Source organism: Aplidium turbinatum, chromosome 1, assembly GCF_918807975.1.
Source record: "Aplidium turbinatum chromosome 1, kaAplTurb1.1, whole genome shotgun sequence".
NCBI classification, from domain to species: domain Eukaryota; kingdom Metazoa; phylum Chordata; class Ascidiacea; order Aplousobranchia; family Polyclinidae; genus Aplidium; species Aplidium turbinatum.
In genome coordinates, this window is record NC_137472.1 from 52,613,040 (window position 1) to 52,632,595 (window position 19,556).

General features: G+C 39.3%; 1 protein-coding gene across 1 annotated transcript; it reads left to right on the forward strand.

Moving 5' to 3' along the window:
- Positions 1-6,712: 6,712 nt before the first annotated feature.
- Positions 6,713-16,723, forward strand: LOC145776606 (uncharacterized). The gene is made up of 8 exons (XM_082587838.1): positions 6,713-6,896; positions 12,661-12,731; positions 13,132-13,285; positions 13,999-14,054; positions 14,342-14,443; positions 15,054-15,543; positions 15,880-15,939; positions 16,335-16,723. Exons 1-8 carry the CDS (start codon positions 6,803-6,805, stop codon positions 16,397-16,399), a joined length of 1,092 nt encoding a protein of 363 aa, XP_082443964.1. The 5' UTR covers positions 6,713-6,802; the 3' UTR covers positions 16,400-16,723.
- Positions 16,724-19,556: the final 2,833 nt, after the last annotated feature.

Here is a 19,556-nt window from a genome sequence, read left to right on the forward strand (position 1 = left end):
TTAGGGTTGATCGGAGTTTCCACAAACATTTTAAAAGGGTTAGGGTTGATCGGAGTTTCCGCAAACATTTTAAAATTTCTGGTAATGATCCTAAGAGTTTTTCTTTGTTTGCAGAAAATTTAAAAATGTTTGTGGAAGCTGCGATCAGCGACTTCGGCTTTTTTAAGTTTTTTTCTTGATCTTTTCAAGGTACGAACTGACGGTACGAATTGTTCATGGTACGAATTGTTCATGGTACGAATTAGGTTGCATCCCTTCAAAATTTTCCAAAATAATAATTTTAGTCTTTAACAGCTTCACACTTTTCCCAAAGTAGGGCAAAATTTTTTATCTGGCAACATTTCTATGGGAAAAATAACTACAGCCATAAAGATACTGATATTGTGGTGGGTCCTAAAATTTAGCTAGGTGGAACCTCATGGATGCAACCTAGTTTGTACCCAGAACAGTTCGTACCCTGAAAAGATCGAGAGAAAAAATTAAAAAAAGCGGAAGACGCTGATCGCAGTTTCCGCAAACATTTAAAAATTTCCCCTCTGAAAAGATCGAGAGAAAGATAGCACAAAACCAAAGTCGCTGATCGCAGTTTCCGCTAACCCTCACCCTAACGCTAACCCTCGCTGATCGCAGTTTCCGCAAACATTTTTCTGCACTTTTTGCTAACCCTAACTCTAACCATAGACCAGGGGTGGACAAAGTTGTTCAAAGAAAGAGCCGCTCGCAGATAAACCATAAACACCAGCGAGCCGCAAAATCGGTTGACATAACATAACAGCAATAAAAACACAATGATTGTTGATTCATATGAGTTATGTACTTTATGTTCATCTCTGCGGCTGCTTGGGCGGAGCATAAATGGAGTTCTGAATGGAAGTCAACCGCCACCAGACTCTATTCGTTCATCCCGGACGCTGACACGCGCCCCATCGGTCTAACACTACCAAGACAGGCATGGGTGCGCCTCAACCGTCTCTGTACGGGCGTCGGGCTTTTCCGCTCAACCATGCACCAATGGGAAATGGCCTCTTCCTCCTCCTGTGAATGTGATGCCGAGGAACAGACCGCAGACCACATCATCAATGACTGCTCCATCTTCAAGCCACCTAACGGAGTGGAAGGTCTGAGTGTCATGGATGATGAAACCAAAGACTGGCTGCTCTCTAGTAGCCTTCCAGGGTAGTTCAGGAAAATCGTGAATCTGGGGTGGTAAAAGGATAGACCCTCGGCCCCAGATGCTCACACGAAGACGACGACAATGTACTTGACTCACTAATCTCTGAAAATTTGGACGATAAGTTGTTACTGCTGTGCGAATTAATTCTTCCATTTGTCAAGGTTGCACGATGTTTTGATTTTACAAAGTTATAAATTTTTGTAAAAATGAATAAGTAAGTTCTGGTACCGGTACTACTGTTAAGCTTCAACTAATCGCTGCTTATAACGACTTTAGTAAACTTCCAATTGTTGCTCACTGAACGCAAAATGAGCCAGGAGAAGCACAATGTTGCTTTTGCAAAGTCACAGTTCCATTGTTTAACAATGGCTACAGTAAAAGAGAGACTCTTGTTTGATCTTTGTGTTGTATTGGCCGCAAATTAGATTTTGAAGACAGTGTAGGCTAATTCACAAATTTCAATTTATACCAACCGATTTTTGCGCCTATCAATGTGGCGCCCATGGCTCGAGCCATACCTGCTATACGCTAGGTACGCCACTGCTTGGTTGACAGTCCGAGATACATTTATAAATTATAATCTTAATTTTTTTGTAGTACCGGTATATTACGATTCAATACAAGAGCCACAAAATTTTGTTGAAGAGCCGCATGCGGCTCGCGAGCCGCAGTTTGCCCACTGTTGCCATAGACTAATCTATGCTCTAACCTTAACCCTCGCTGATCGCAGTTTTTGCAAACATTTTTCCGTAGTTTCCGCTAACCGCAGTTTCCGCTAACCCTTACCCTAACCTTAGAGTAATCTATGCCCTAACCCTCGCTGATCGCAGTTTCCGAATTCCGCTAACCTTTACCCTAACTCTAACCATAGAGTAATCTATGCTCTAACCCTAACCCTAGCTGATCGCAGTTTCCGCAAATATTTTTTCGCAGTTTCCGCTAAACCTAACCCTCGAGTTGTTTGCGGAAACTCCGATCAGCGACTTCGGCTTTGTGCTATTAAACTACGATCAGCGACTTCGGCTTTGTGCTATTAAACTGCGATCAGCGACTTCGGCTTTTTTAATTTTTTCTCTCGATCTTGTCAGGGTACGAACTGTTCAGGGTACGAACTAGGTTGCACCCGAACCTCTTAGATCGTGTTTTGGGTAGTTTTACAAGCTATCAGACTGGTTTGCTACTAAATTGATATTACATCAAATTGTTAGGGTACCGTAACCAATCTACGAATCTACCCATACTCTGGATAGAGTTCTTTCTGATCTACGTTTTACAATAAATGTATATACATGAAAGTGTAGCTGTTATCGCGTTGGGCTCGCAGTCGAGAGCCTGCATGTTCGACTCCAGCCATCCGCACTTGCTGTTGTTTCTCTGGGCTAGAAACTTTACGATAATTGCCTCTACCCAGTGATCGATTTCGAGTAATGGGTAGTACCAAATTTAAGTCATAAGTAGAGTTGACGACCGGAAACAGACGTTGCCGTCGGCTGCAGCGTGGGTCAGGTGTACATCAGAAGGTGTAAACCGATGTATAGCGCTCAAGTCCGCTTTCCTGCAATGCAGGATAAAAAACAAACAAAACAAGTGCATTATGTAGGTGAGAATGATGAAAAAGCACCTTGGTGCTTGCAGCATTACCTATATACGGTACGTAATATTATTAATACATTCCCACTGGTGTTGCGACCGTGCCATATTTTAAACTGGTTGTTCTGCTTTGGTATCACGCAGCACGCTATAACGTCCGCGTTTTGTCGCTTCTACCTTTTTCTAGACCTCTGCTATGTTTGTCATATATTGTTTTTTTTTCGTTGTGATGGTCAGAAATAAAAACAAACTGAACTGAACACTGATTCTTTCTAGACATTCTGCAATGCTGGTTTCTTCATTGCAAGTTTTGCAATTGCAAATTGCAATGATTGTCACTTCGTCGGTCGGTCATGCGTTTCAAGAGGACTGCATCTTCGACACTAAGGGGCAATATTTTCATGAGTCTCCGACAAGTCTGAGCAAGAAATAAAACTGAGAAAGTAATAACTGAGCAAGCTGAAACTTAAAATGTCACAAGTCAGCAAAGTGAGTTTGACAAGCGATGACCAAACAAATCCGACGTGAGCAAGCACTAGCGTACGTAGGGGTCATTGGGCCATGCCCCCCCCCCCCCCTTAAAAATGCTTTAATAGTTATGATAACGATAGATTAAGGCATTTAAGATGTTTTGGATTGCACTGTCAAAGCAATTAACAATGTTATTCTATAGACTAAGCCAATACGAAATACATGGCCCAATCCACCTACCCCACCCCAGGTATGCCAATGTAGCATAGTGTTCTATAACCCTATTATAATGAGAAAGAAGTGGATAAAGTCTAAACTAAAACCATACTGATGGGATATCATGAAGACGTCTGGGATATCAATGGCCAGTGGCGTAGCCATAGGGAAGTTTTAGGGTTTGTTACAACCCCCCCTTTGGTACGCGTGTGACGTCACGATATCGAGAATGATGCTTTCAGTCTCTTTATGCTTGGGAATGATGTTTTCAGTCTAAAAAAAACTTGCTAAATTTTAAACAAAACTGCATTAAAAGAGCGAGTTTTGCCAATACGGTACCAAACATTCAAACATCTCAGCCAGGAATTAGCAACAAGCAAACATAGAGATTTTGTATTATTTCCGAAAAATGCCGAAGAAAACATGATCTTATCCTTTTGCTATGCCACCTGACAGCACCATTTTACAGGAATATTCATACCCACATTTTTGTTGAAAATGCTGTCAGATTGCACCAAATTCAAAGTAATTTTTCAAAATTTTATGGGGGAGGCCCCCAGACCCCCCGCCGCTGGGTGTCGTCTTAAACAAAAACGCCGTCGAGCTTCGCCCGCCGGTCGTCAAAACCCCCCTTTTCAAAGTTCCTAGCCACGCTACTGTCAATGGCCCCCCCTTGAGAAAATCCTGCGTACGCCACTGTGAGCAAGTATATCCAGAGGTGGGCACCGTTACTTTTAAAGTAGCGCGCTACCCGCTACCGCTACCTGGGCCAAAGTAGCGCGCGCTACCGCTACCCGCTACCAATTTACAAAAGTAGCGCGCTACCCGTTACCGCTACTAGGGCCAAAGTAGCGCGCGCTACCGCTACTTCTTCCGCTACTTTTGTCTAAAATGACACTAGGAAACACTCAAGTCCTTAGTGACGCAAAAATGACCTTGATAACGAATGTTATCATTCGTTTACGCTGTCATTTTGACGTCGTTATAGAAAACACATTCTAAGGGAAATTTACTGTTACGCATCTTTCAAAAACACGAGAATTTCAAAATGAGAGTCACTAAGTCCTACCCACACTTTCGCTTAAGCACATCTTTTTCTTTTCCAACAGAGAAAAGTCTCTCCACCGCAGCACTGGAAGGAATGGGGGTGTTGTATTTAATGAACAGATGTTTTAACTCGGTATTCGAAAAGCTCAAGGACTTATTGCTCTTGTCCGAAAAAAAGGCGTCTACAATTGTTGCTTCCTTCTGCACCGACGTTTCACGGGATGGCGCAAATACTCCAAAAAATACATCCTCGGAGTCATGATTGGTGTTGGTGTCACTCTTCTCGGTATCAACCTGGCTTGATGTCTCCCGCAACAGTCGAATTACATCTGTCTTGACCTTTTCTCGCAGTGCGTCAGCATCATCCGTGGAAACGTGGTGCAGAAATTGTAGCCACGACGACGTCTTGAAGGAGGGATGAAGACATGATGCCATAACGCATTTCATGTTGTTGAAGCACTTGTTGAATCGTTTCTTCACCCCTTCAAGGACTTTCACTTTCAACTCCTCACAGGTCACAAGATCACTGATCTCGGTCAACTTCTTCCCGCAAATTGCGATGGTTAGAAGCAAGACTCCGTAATATGTCTTGAACTCGCCCTGGAGAATGTCTAAAGCCTGGCAGATAGGTTTCATCATACGAGATATTGCCCAAACAAATTGACGTCAGCTAGAAAAGACCGAAACTTTGCAACCAAGCCGATTATATAGCTGCTTGACCACGCCAGTAGGCTATTGCAAAAAAACAAGCATTTTTTTCAATTTAAATTAAAAAGTAGCGGGAGTGCGACTGAAAAAAAGTAGCGGCTCTCCCGCTACCGCTACTTTGCAATAAAAATAGCGCCGCTAGGCGCTACTGCAGCCGCTACTCCAACTAAAAAGTAGCGTCGCTACTTTTACCAAAAAAGTAGCGCCGCTACAAAAGTAGCGCGCTACTGCCCACCTCTGACTGTATCTCATTTGCTGACTTGGCAGTAGCTGAAATGTAGCCTACTTGCTGAGTTGTCGCATGCCGAGTGATCTGTACACTGTCTGTAGAAGACACACACAAACAAATGGGCAAAAATCTTCCCGGAAATGATTGACCCAAGTAAATATGCTTCTTCGGAAAAATTCTTGGAACTGACTTTGCCAAGGTGGATAGTGAAAGAGGGATATTTTAGTTCTGCAGCCTACTAACTGCGGTTTCGCATTCCTACATTTTTGCCTCATATTCTACAGTGCAGTTCAGTGCTCTCACGTAGGCTATTTAGCTTCTTCAAAGTTTAGTTTGTCAACATTGTGACTTTGGCATCACTGGCACTTTCCTCTTCGCTAACAACTAGAACATCACACAACTCAGGCAAAAGAGAAAATTGAAAAAAGAAAACTAATCGGGGGGGAAAAATGATGGTTTGCGAAAATGAGAGAATTGAAAGTAGTTAAGCATGGACTTCTATATAGTTAGAAGTCCATGAGTTAGGCTACTTTTTGCGCCAAAAAACTCGAGAGTGCGATGTTTTAACTATTTACTTTTGTTTTTTCAATTTTCACTTTCGCCTTAGTTGTATGATGTTCTAGTCTTTACTTCCCTCTTCCAGGTTTGGTTAAGGTTGCCGTACAATTTTAACTTTTTAAGATAGCAGAATAAATTGAATTGAAATCCACTTCCTTCCGCAGCCTGTGTTAACAGTTTATTTGAAACCACCTCAACCACGTCTATTCCCATATCTGTTACAGAGCATTCTGTTTTTCAACAAATCCTGAAGTTGAACTAAACCAGACCGGACCAGGATTTTGTTTTGTGTGCAGGAGCCAGTTCCGGATTGAATTTGCATGATTTTTTAAATTTTTTTGTTTTGAACACAAAAACATAACCTTTTAATATTTCCAAACACAGAGAAAGTTTTTAACACGGGTTTTGAACCATGGTGTTTGTTTGTATTGGTGCCCAAAGCATACGTGACTGCTTGTCATGTGGTTGCTGAACAAATGTCATGCCTCAGCAAAATCCGGATTTGAGAAATTGTCAGTTTGAGATCTCAATACTCAAACATCAAAAGCTGGATCCGGTTAGGAATTAGGATCCTAAAAATCTGTAGTCTGTACGACTGTACAAGAGCAGAGGACTGGGCAAAGGTGGTGGGCATGGCAAACTTATCTGAATCTAGAGTAGAAGAGGTTGCAGCCATATTTATTATTTTGTTAAAGAATGTGTTGCTTGCAGAAGTACATTTTAGTCGCCCACACACTAGATGCTATTCTGTTATTTTTTGCCCATTAGGCTATTACTTAGCTCTGTTAACCTGCGTTAATAAAATTATTATGCGACCAGATGAGCACAAAAAGAAGAGTAGTGCCAAGTATAAGAAGAAACATGGGATTCAAAAGACTGACAATGTAACTACCCAAAAGACAGGTACAATTTTAATAATGGACGATTGGTCCAAATTTACTATTTGTTTTTTTGGGTTTTGTGGCCGTGCTAACTACTGATATATAATATAGCCTACTACATAATTTTTCATTCAGGCACGTTTTAAACCTTTCAAGGTTTTGCCACCTTTTCCCGTTCGTTAACGTGCTGAAGTAGGTTTATATCAATTTTTGTAGTTAGTATCTTTTTCGTCCCGGACGCGTTAATGACGAAAAATAAAATGATGATGATGATGAAATAGTTGCTTCATAAAATCCATAGATTGTGTATTGGAAGTTAAGATACTCTGACATAAACAGTTCATCTTTAGATAGGTCAAAAATCTTTGACAAGGCACAGTTGATATACTTGTTGTTTATGGTAATTGATAAAAATCCCCATAAAAAAAATCCACGTTGATAAATATTTTTCACTAAAACAGTTTCAATTTTTTTGGGTAGAATATTTTCCAGAGTAGCCAAGCAGTGGCGTAGCCAAGGGGGGGGGGGGGTTTGGAGGTTACAACCCCCCCTTTGGCATGCGTTTGACGTCACGATAGTGAGAATGATGCTTTCAGTCTAAAAAAAAATTGCCTAATTTTATACAAAACTGCATCAAAAGAGCGAGTTTTGCCAATACCAAACATTCAAACATCTCAGCCAGGAATTAGCAACAAGAAAACATAGAGACTTAGCTTTATTTCCGAAAAATTCCCAAGAAAACATGATCTTATCCTTTTGCTATGCTACCGGACAGCACCATTTTACAGGAATATTCATACCCACATTTTTGTTGAAAATGCTTTCAGAATGCACCAAATTTAAAGTAATTTTTCAAAATTTTATGGGGGAGGCCCCCCAGGCCCCCCGCCGCTGGGTGGTCAAAACCCCGCCTTTTAAAATTCCTGGCTACGCTACTGAGCCTAAGAGTCCAAATGAAGATAGCCTATTTATCAGGGAGCAAGTCTTTTAGGCGCAGACAGTTAGGCGCCGGTCAAATAGGCGCGCACATTGTGGCGTCTGGATATTTAGGTGCGGAGCACTGTGGTGCCCGTTCATTTAGGTGCTATTCCTAATTCAGTCTGCAGATTGTATCAGCTTGGTAGGTAGGGCAATGCTTTTCACACAAAATGTTGTATTGAACAGAAAAATATGTCATGGCTTCCGTGAGTGAAGCTGCTTAAACCGGCCATGCTTTTCACACAAAATGTAATATTGAACAGAAAAAATATTGTATTTTAATGCGCAATTGCGCATGTTCGGCATTTATTTGTTGTTAGTCCGGGTTTGCGTCGGCGAAAGCTTTATCAATAAATTATTCAAGTTTCCGAAGATGACTGAGTTCACTTTTAGTGAGTCAAATAATAACTACACTAAACATCAGTAAAAAATATACTGTAGCCTATATTCAAGCGGGTGGTAGGCTTGAGTGAAGAGTAACTTAGTTTTTCGTCAAAACCCTGACTAGGTTTAATAACGAGCAAAGTCGAACCAGTATGCTTGCAACTTGTAGCCAGAGTTCATATGCCCTATAGCAGGGATGGCGAACCACTGGCCCGCGGGTCACAAAGTGACCCATCACAGATATTCAGTGACCCACTTGTCTTTTTTAGAATAATGAAATTTAAACAAAATTTTTAGCAAAGAATAAATGTTTCACTAAATATTTGTAATAAGGCCCCACCCTATTTTAATCTAGTACCATACCGAATTGCCATAGCCTATAGCAGTTAAGCGAAAGTCAGAGTCCAGAGTTAAGCGAAAGTAGCCTACGTGGTTGAATGATTTAAATTTTTTCGCTGATTTCACAATGCATTACAATAAGTTAAATACTAAATTGCAAGGCTGCGGAAATATTGTAGGCCTACTAGGGAAAGGTGTGTATTTTGAACTCCTTAAAGAAAAATAAGCACAACTCAGCCAACTTCCGGTCAATGTGTATTATTTTGCACCCAGATACAGTCTAGATACTTGCAAACCAGTGTAGAAAATATAAATCACATACAATAAAAAAATACAGAATAATTGAGCAATAAAAAATGTTCAAAAATGGTCCAAATTACACATATGGTGTGTATTTTGGACTATTGGGGTGTGTATTTTGGACCATTGGAGTATGTAATTTCAACTGAAGTTGCTTGAGGTCTTCGAAATGAAATTTCTGGATGACGGTTCAAGAATCCCTTAAGCCAATCTTTTTCAGCCAGACCCTTTTCACTGTTGAAGCGGGTATTGATATTATTGGCAGACGCAATGTCATATGCAAGCTTTCTTAAATCTATGGTCCCTAAACCATAAAATCTTCACTCCATTTTCAAAACATGTTTGACCAGTTGATCTTCAATATTTTCGGGAAGATCAAGTTGTCGACCAATGGTTTTTGACATTTGTGTAGCAGATTTATTGGTAGCCTGTTATGGACATGTTTTAACACTACAGCTTTGGGAATTTTGAACTGACGCGATGCTGCATAGGTGAGATCACTGGTCCAAATTACACACTGTCATGCACTGTTAAAAATTACCAACTATGACTTCCACACTTGGTTACAAGTCTTGTAATTGATCACAACATCTCCTTATAGGTTAAAGATAATACCAACATCATATCAGACTCAAACGTCATGCCAATAACGTCTCAGCGTTTAGCAATCAACTCCTCCAAATAACATCAGCATACCCAAAACCACAAATTCCAATCTCCCGTCCACGTTTCTAAACCTAATGAGCTGAGTTTTTCACATCCGGGCTATTATTATTTTTTCTTTCAAGCTGTTCAAAAATACTGACAAAACGATTTTTATTTTTTGAGTTAGGGGACTGGTCCAAATTACACACTGGTCCATGTTACACCACTTTCCCATCCATGTTTGGGCACATTAAAGCATTTGAGTAGAAACTCGCTATTTTTTTCTGTAGACCTTGAACAAGGTCATCTAAAATATTTTCCTCAGTTATTAAAGCACCAATTTAACGTATGAACAAAAGCAAACTGCACGCAATATGTTTTACTGACGAAATAGGCCAAAAATGTAATGTCAGAAAGGTTTACCCAGTTCCGAAACCTAGATACTACATTGCAGTTCATTCTTTTTCCGCATGCAATTCAATTTGAAAATCTTGAATTATCAAACTTCGAATGGCTTCGTCTTTACAACTTGAAAATGGAAATGATAGATTTTCAAGAAAGTGCAGTTTGGAAAACAAAATTTGTAGACTTAAATCATCTCCTACAAAAAATTGAAATGAAAACGGATATGGATGGTTGTGACTTTCCTGCTGTTGAAAACCATGCTGAAAACATAATTCTTACAGAGTGGAACTCCCTGCCAAATTCGTTTGAAACTATGAAAAGATTTGCGGTAGCTCTGTTAACGTTGTTTGGTTCTTCATATTCGTGCGAATCTTTATTTTTGCACATGAATTTTATACAATCAAGCACACGAAATCGTCTCAGCTCAGATATGGGTGCTGCATGTGTGAAGCTAAAAACTACGGATTACCAACCAAGGATAATAAGACTTGCAGAGAAGATGCAGCAGCAAGTTTCGCATTAACATGTAATTAAATGTAGCCTATGACCCACTTTTGCTTTTTCAAGGATTAAGGTCTCTTTTGTGACCCATGCACTAAAAAAGGTTTGCCATCCCTGCCCTATAGAAATGTATTCATCTAGTAGAGCGTTGTATCATGCGTACTCGCCACACGACCAATCCATCCCGAGTAGAAGTAATTGCGAAAGATAACAGATTAAGTAAAGCTCCATCTGGCTGCAACCTGTGTTCAGGATGCATAGTAAATGTCCTGTGGAGATGTGCTAATATCAAGAGTAGTAGAGCGTTGTCTCGCACATCTCCACACGCGTAATAACAAAACAACATATTTTTCTGTTCAATATAACATTTTGTGTGAAAAGCATTGCCCTACCTACCAAGCTGATACAATCTGCAGACTTTACTAGGAATAGCACCTAAATGAACGGGCACCACAGTGCTCCGCACCTAAATATCCAGACGCCACAGTGTGCGCGCCTATTTGATCGGCGCCTAACTGTCTGCGCCTAAAAGACGTGGACCCATTTATCAGGATGAATTTTTTCTGTTGGAAGATTTACTGACATTTATTACACTGGTCAACACAACTTTTCTTGCATGGAGTTTTTCAATGGAGTTAGGGTAATTTTGGGATGCTGAATCCGAATCTGACCTCAGATTTATGCTATCACGTCAGGTTTGTGAGATATGATAACAGCAAATGGCTACTTTTGTCAAAAATGGAAGATTTGACGTTGCATTTATTCCACATACACATTGTGCTATATCCAGAAATCCAGGCCATGGGGTGCATAAGTAGCTGAAATGCACCCACCAACTATAATTTTGACACCAATTTGTTTTCTAAGCAACATTATTAACCATACAGTAGTAACAAGGTAAAAGGGAGGCTAAAAGTATAACTGACCCCCACCCCCGTCAATATTTTGCATGAAACCACAAAGATTTAAACAGGCCTATGGCAATGCTTGTTCAGTAACCTTATTTAAGCTGTTTTGGCCTGTCTAACACTAAACTTTCGTTGTAGCACTGCGTATGTTGGTGGTAAACGCACCGTCAAATCTTCCACTTTTGACAAAAGTAGCAATTTGCTCTTATCATATCTCACAAACCTGACGTGATAGGATAAATCTGATGTCAGATTCGGATTCAGCACCCCAAAGTTACCCTAAATCAGTTCTCAAAGCCCATGCAAGCAAAAAAAATTTTTTTTGTTGTTGACCAGTGTTATTCATTGCATAATCCTCAAAAACATACGCAAATGGTAAACTTTTTAGCTATGCAATTATCAATCATTATTGGAAAGAGTTTACAGAAACATCATGAGATTCTGAGGTACGGTAGTGTACCATAGCTTGAGATTAGCAAACAATGATAAATCAATTTTTGCGTGCGTGGCAGATTAAGTTACACTAGCGAGGGAAAAAATTGGATGGTAGAACAAAACTTATGACTTTGTTGGTACTGCAAAGTGACACCACACTAGAAAAAAACATTGATGAAAGTCTGAACAAATAATAATAGCTAATCATGCTTTATTTTGCATCATTGTAACAACACACAGTAGCTACTCTGCAAACACATTGGCAACACAAGACAATGGGAAGCGGCGAAAAGACACATGGTCATTGAGTCAGCTGTTTCCCTTATTTTGGCATGCTGTTAAGTGTTTTTGCCAAGACAAAGTCGTGTGGTGTCAAGTCATGTGGAGCGGTGTCAAACCCACGTCCTTTTTAACGTTGCGTAGAAGTTTTTATCCCTCGGCTACGCAGCCTATAAAAGTTGTAAATTTTTGTATTTGTAGGCCTACAAGTTGTACAATTTTTTAAGTGATAGGGCGTGGTTTGTTTTAGTTAAATCAACAAAATTTCAGTTTTTGCCTTTTGGTGCATGATCAGATAGTATTTATTAAATTTCTGGTATGTTGAAAATGTTAATTAAGCTTAGCTGCTAGCATCTAATCTAGGCTATAGAAGCCCAATTAAATCTATACAACTGATTGTTGTGAAGATAAAATTTCAAAGCATGGACCATTATTTGAAGTAGACCAGATTTTTAAGCTAACTGCCTAGCTTTTGGATTGGCATAGCTTTGTGTATGAATTATGATATTAGTTTTTTGTGTATAATGTATTTATATCTTAAACCAGTTGAATTAAAATACTGTATCTTTAAATATTAATAGACTAGGCTATTAAACAAACTGAATGTTTTAGATCTTTTACAAGACAAAGGCGAAAAAGCTATGACAAACAAAATCGCAGATGTTCAAGAAGGAACCAGCAAGGTATGCTGCTTTCATATGCTTGTCAAGGTTGCAAAACTTTATTACATATTAATTAGACATAGACATATAATACTTGTAATAATGTAATAAGTGCTCATTTTTTTAACCATTTGATCAACTTGCTAAAAGTTGTCTTGCAACGAAAATGTTGATGTTATAGACTTATGAAAATGTTAAGTGTCTCCAATGTCTACCTTGTTTTTCGTTTCTTTACAGAGTACCTAAACAAAATCTTTGTAGTTTCGAATTAGAATGATCATTTCAAATCGTATGTGCTGATATGTGCGTGATGTATTTTACACGATTGTTTTTATCTTGATGATAGCATTAATTCACTTGTTTTGGTAAGGTTTTAGCGCTCTTGTTAATAGAAACTTCAACATTTTTTTTTGAACTTTAGTTTAACTCCAATGTGGACAGTCTTGCTCAAGAAGCAGTGGGTAAGAAAAGCTACTCAAAAAGAACGCTTTTGAATAATTGGGACAAATATGAAGAACAAGAAAAAGAAAACGTACAAATCGGAGCTGATTTCAATGAACTTTTAAGTGCTGCAGGTATAGGCTACCTAATATGTAATTACATCAAACTGTGTTAAGGTTTTCTGTGAAATGTTTTTTTAATCAGCAGAATATTTAATACACATAATAAAATTTTCAAGAAACATAATACTGTAGCCCAACTGGCATTACTTTTTAATACAGTGTAAAACCACCATTTGGTGGTCTACTAGAGTAACTTACATATAATCTCAGTCTTCACATAGTGTTGCCAGGGAATTATTCCATCCATCTAATTTTCTTCAAGTCATGTTGCATGCTGTTGACTCCAATTTTTAACAAACATGTGAAAATACCAAGCCATAGGCTACTACAATTTACATGACGTCATTCCATTGTTTTCGATTGAAGCATATAAGAAAGTTTAGTTTGTATCACTTTGTATGTGAAATGGATTAAGAATAATGAGATACTGAATTGCACTAATACCGTCTGCCTTTGAAAGACTTCAAAGCAACCCATATCTGTAAAGAACGTGAAAAGACTCAGAATGCGGACTACACAGATAGGCTAGTAATTATTACATGTCAGTTTCCTAAATAGGGCTCCAGGAAAGCTTAATTTAATTTTTACACGTTAATTAAAATAATGTTATGGCCTTTTGTGTTGCGTGCGTTTTTATGTTGTTCTACAATGTAAACTAACTTCCAAAACTGTATATTGTGTACAGTTTATACTTTGCTACTCATTGCTAATTTTTGTATTGGCAGGTGGAGCTTCGTCACATATGGTGCTCAAGACGGAAAAAGATTGGAATCTAGATCAGGTTTTTAAATTTTTCAACTTTCATTGTTGGTGTTCTGGTAGAAAATATGTGACGTTTCTCTTAAAATGAATTCTAAGCACTGACATCAGACAAAAACATGTGTTTTGTTCTTTATTAAAATAATCCACTATTCGATTCATCACATTGTTCTCGCATGAACGAGTGCAGGTTTCGCTTTTTCACTTTATTTATGACGAAAATGCGCGCAAACAATTTTGCAACTGGTTAAGCAACTTGACCAATATACGACAAAGTTTCAGTTTTTTGTCTATCTTTTCAATTTTAAGGATATGGACGAAGTTTTGTCGATTGATTTTCAAAAGCTGGCGGACTCACTTTCCAAGCTTCCATTCTTCGAACGTCTCGGTTTAGATGAAACTCAATTCGATGTGAGTTTTTCATTACAATCTTTGTTTTATTGCAGACTAAATTTCAACCCTGCTTACGAAATTGCCACTTACATTGATTCAACGTCTCTAGACAGCTATTTATGCATTTTGCCGATAGTAAGAATGCTGTGGTTTCTGTGTGTGGCAGCAAAATGCAGAACTGCAGTATAGTTTGCATATATACAGTAGTTTTGTTTAAACGTATCTAGGGGCAGTGGTAAGAACACTGTGACTCACTGCCTCAATATATTGAAAAGTCATTGTTCAAAATACGAAAATCGCGTAGAGAACAAAATCCTTTATCTTAATGGCGTTGCAATATTATTTTGCATTGTAGAAACAATGAACGAGCGAATTTATTCTTACACGAGCTTACAAGCATTTGCTGTCCTGCTTTCACAGTATGATGACATAGAAACTGCTGGAAAATCGCAGGTCTTATGCACACGGAGAAACGAGTAAACAATGCAATGATGCCTTTGATCAATTTCTATCCCACACAAGTTAAATAGATTGTGCAAAGTAACGTCAGACATTAGAGAATAATCATTAGAAAGTTTAACAAGTTGCCAAGATAACAGCATTGAGTTTGTTTCTTTTGTATTTCCAGCCTTCGTTGGTCAAATTACTGAATGGGAGTCAGGGAAGCAACGAGGTCAAAAGCAAAGCTGCTCCTTTGCATTCCTTTTCGTTTCGTGATTATAACTTTGACTTTAGCAATCCAAAAAATGAAAAGGATTTCAGTAGCACCAACGATTCGTCACTCATCATTGCAAACACCGATGCTATTGATTCCACAGTGCTACACGACGACGAAGAAACTTCGTCGGAACCAATTTCTATAGCAGGAAAACAATCAGTTGACAGCAAGTTAATAGATGACGTAGCTGCTATCGAAGAAAACCTAAAAAACAAATGTGAAGACACTTCATCACCAAGCGAAAATAGAAACACTTCACCGATATCTTTCTCTAAACCGGTTTCACCAAAACCAACTTCTCAAGTTGCTTCTACAACCGCCAAGTCTATCATCACAGAAGATTTAGAAAGCGAACTGGACGACTTGCTCTCTGGTACTATAACTATTTCCAGTTCTCAAAGTAAGTTAGCTTTTTATTCTGACATAAACTCTCTGTTGTAATGTTAACAAAGCTTGACCGACAGTTCGACACCCTCCTTCAGCATGCGGCGTGATTTGGCAAGACGCATAGTGACATGGTTGAAGGCGTGCACGAAGGTTGGCTTGCTTATCATTCTTCCAACATAACCTAATCGGATAATCGTCTTTACGACAAATATATAGCTGTTCTACGATGTCAGAGATGAATTGAACCTTCCATGAAAATTGTGGACAAATCCTTACACATTTATCGTTGTTGCAGTTCGAATAATTTTGACAGTTTGTCTAAGTGCAAGTGGTTACGTTTTTTTTTCAGATTCTGAAGTGAAAAAGAACCCGAAAATCGAAAGCGGTACTACTGCGTTCGCTACAAAAGGTTGACTTGTTTATCCTTTGAATGATATCCGTGTTATACTGTAGCCTACTGTCAGACACGCTTACTTTTTATCTCCACAGAAAAGGGCTAGAATGATGCATTGACAGCTTTATTCGATTACCTGGTTGCTTTTTTTAAGCGCTCTAATGCCGCATGATTATCACCAGGTTTAAGAATAGACTGTCATTCGTAGTTCACCACGCCAATGTCGGAGCGATGCAAATCAGTTTTTATTATTTTCGTTGGCCACTCTTTAAAACTTCTATCTGATGGTCGACTCAGACGTGATGCAAACAACAAACAGTGTTGTTTGAATTGTGCATGAAATAATGATTTATATCTCGTATCTGTAAATTAGCAATCATAATCCTCTTACTAGGCCTAATATGTTGCAGGCTTACAAGACAAATCCGTCAAGGAACAAGACGACCTTGAAGATTGGTTGGACTCTATCATTTGATTCAGTTCAAGCTCTGGCGCATTCTTGGTTAGGTTTGGCCTGTGATAGAGCGGAATAATGCTTCCGAATTGTCACCGATGTTGGAAGCAGAGCGAAGGGTCGGGATCAATGCAAGGAAGACCGAGGTTGAAGAGTGTGACGGATAGAAAAAAAACATTACTGCCTTTTTTAGTAGTTGGTTGTGTACATGACTTCCGTAATTGGATGCTTTACCACCAGAAATTATTTTATCAAGTTTAAAGGAGTAGGAATTGCGCTATATTTATCTTTGTATCCACGCAAATCAAACGAATAAACACAGAATAAAACTCTGAACGGATTGTGTGTCTTTAGCATTAATTGTCACACTCAACAGCTGATTTAAAAGATACATACGTCCAGGCAGTGCCGGTCTTTGGGGTGTGCAAACCGTGCGATCGCACAGGGCCCGCTATTTACTCAGAAAATGTAGTGATTTTGTCATTTCCAATGAAAAAAATTCAATTCGATTCACAAGCAAGTACCGGTATCCTTGAAGTCAGTTGCGGCTTCAGCTGTATTTTCGAAAAATGCCAAAGAAAATGTGACCTTATCGTTTTGCTATGCCACCGAACAGGGACAGCACCATTTTACAGTAATATTCATACTCAAATTTTTGTTAAACATGCTCTCAGAATGCAACAAATACAATGTAATTTTTCAAAATTTTTGCCCACCGGCCGTCAACTCCCCCCTCCCTTTCAAAATACCTAGCTACGCTACTGAATTGGATCATTGTCATTGGGGCCCGCAAAGGATATTCGCACAGGGCACGAAATACCCTAAGACCGGCACTGCGTCCAGGGTGCCATCACGGCTAGGTCAAAGTAGCCTAAACGTTGTAAAACAGCAGCCGTTTTATTTCTTGTAGGACTGAGAAAGTCACTTGAAAAAATGATCGTAAAAGTTTACTTTCTAAAAGCCGGTAGCCGGGATTGACAGAGTGCTGAAGCTTATTGTATTGTTAGTACGGTACTTGTGAATTATTCCATTCATAAGGTGCCGCAGAATCCTGAGCTGTCCCTAAAGTGTGTTGCTTAAGCGCACACTCAAAAAACCTGGCGCTGGATTGCTTTGGTTGGTTTTGAATTTTTATACTCGGACTGACAAAGCCTTGATAGGTTTACTCCTGGTAGTTTCGCATACTTGTAGAGGTTCTTGACACAGGGCCGGTTACCGAGATTGACAGAGTGAAGTTTTCCGATTGTTGAAGTGTTGCCAGGGAGTTCTTTCATTCACTAGGAAAGCAGTCTTGAAATGCGTTGCTCAAGCGCACACCCCGAGAGTCGAACTTGCGCAGCGTGGTCTTGACGAAGCGCTGATCTAACGAAGCTATTGCAGCGATTGTTCCATCTGGTAACCTATAGTTACAGGCAGTTCATTAAAGTCACCAAGTTCTGTTTGTAATAAGATCAGCTGCAAGCCCGATCGAGATAGTTTAGTTTTATCTAGGATGAGACGATTTTTAACTTTTTAATAAATTAGAAACAAGGTTTTTTTTCAATTTAAAGGGGCACTTGACCAAACCACTGCTAATAATATTTTTGTGTGGACTCTCGCTACGATTGACGAGTTGATGTTAATTTTGGCTTTTTTAAGTCAGGCTACTGTCTTTATGACGGTGAGAAGATGCTCGCTCTCCAATCCTGGTTCGACTCCCGGCTTAAGCTGGTTGTTGAAAACCACAGCTTTACCTCTACTCAGGGTGTAATCAATAGACCTTTTGCACATTCAAAATCACCAGAGCGTGACGTTTGAGTTACGCGGAGTCTGAGAGTTGAGAATCGCTGGTTTACTACGGTTTATGAAGGCGTTTCTTGTTATTGCAAGCAAGCGTGAGGTCGGTGGCAGGTGAAAGTAAATTTTTTGTGTTTATGAATTGTTTTAGATTATCGGCACACTTCAATTCTTGTTCGTTTTAATCATAGTGTTGGCTAACAGACTAGGAAAGGCAATTTTAGGACGCCATTGTGAAGCGTGTGCATTTTGACCGGGAATTATGGACCACGATAGTGGCACCTTGTCTTGCAACATTTTATTTTCATTCTGCATAACATAATATGCAACGAACCAACCACATTTTATTGATGATACCAAGCATAGTCACTGGTATTTTCCTGTCGAAGATGTGAAATTGACGAATTTTTTTATGGTCCTCTCTACATGAATGCGATGGCGTGCAATACTTCGTTTATTCAACACTTTGTCCTCACTCATTTGAGGCCTTCTACCTAGGAACGGTGAGATATTCAAATGTAGACCAATACCATGTAGGCTAAGTCTTTTTCTATAAGAAACCCTTTATCGGCCGTAACAGCATCATGAAGTGCAGTTCATTAGCAGCTATTTTCTGCTTCAAAAGGTGAAAAAATCCGCTCCTCTGATATATTTCTTTGTCACTCACATTACCAGTGTACAACTGAAATACAAACATATTACCCCCATTTGGATCAACTCCCACTAATGACTAATGCCTTTGCAGTGTTTGTACTTTTATAGTTCGAGTACGTTTGCGACTGACGGTGAAGTGAGGACAGTGTTTCGAGACGTAGGCCTACTTCAGTGCAGTCGATGATGATCATGGTGCTTGGGTAGTCCTTTTTGAAGTCTGGCTTCATGGTTGCTATGATAACGTCACGATGAGGGAATATGTTCAAACTAATCAACCTTAAATACATGAGGTGCATTCATGAATGAAAAATACGGTGTACAGTACATTACAGTACGAATGCAGAACTAATACCAAACCTTGTGCTTTAAGTCTGTATAAAACAAACCCAGGCGAAGCTTCAACACCAGCAAAAATTCAATCTTCCACCGCTAATCTATGTAGATGCAGTGCTCCTGCAGCATTTTGAGGTATTTCGAAAGTAGCCTCGTCATTAAGTTCTGCATCAATATTTTGATTTGCATGCTTAGCTTTTGAAGCTGTATAATACAAGAAATTCTTCCTATCTTTGCCTGGCAAGATCGCTTCCAATACAGCAAAGAACTGGTCGAAGGTTTACACTTCTGTAGCCTAAGTTTACAACTTAAAAGAGTTTTATTTTCTGGCAAATTATACTGAAACACTGATACACGCCTGTAAAGACCACAAAACAACAGCTCAAGCAAACGTTAAACAATATATTTGCCTGCA

Excerpts from the sequence above, each read along its gene's own strand:
- LOC145776606 (XM_082587838.1), top strand. The coding sequence starts at position 6,803 with ATGCGACCAGATGAGCACAAAAAGAAGAGTAGTGCCAAGTATAAGAAG. Across the intron at positions 6,897-12,660 it reads TGTAACTACCCAAAAGACAG|ATCTTTTACAAGACAAAGGC; the intron begins GTACAATTTTAA and ends TGAATGTTTTAG. Across the intron at positions 14,055-14,341 it reads AAGATTGGAATCTAGATCAG|GATATGGACGAAGTTTTGTC; the intron begins GTTTTTAAATTT and ends TTCAATTTTAAG.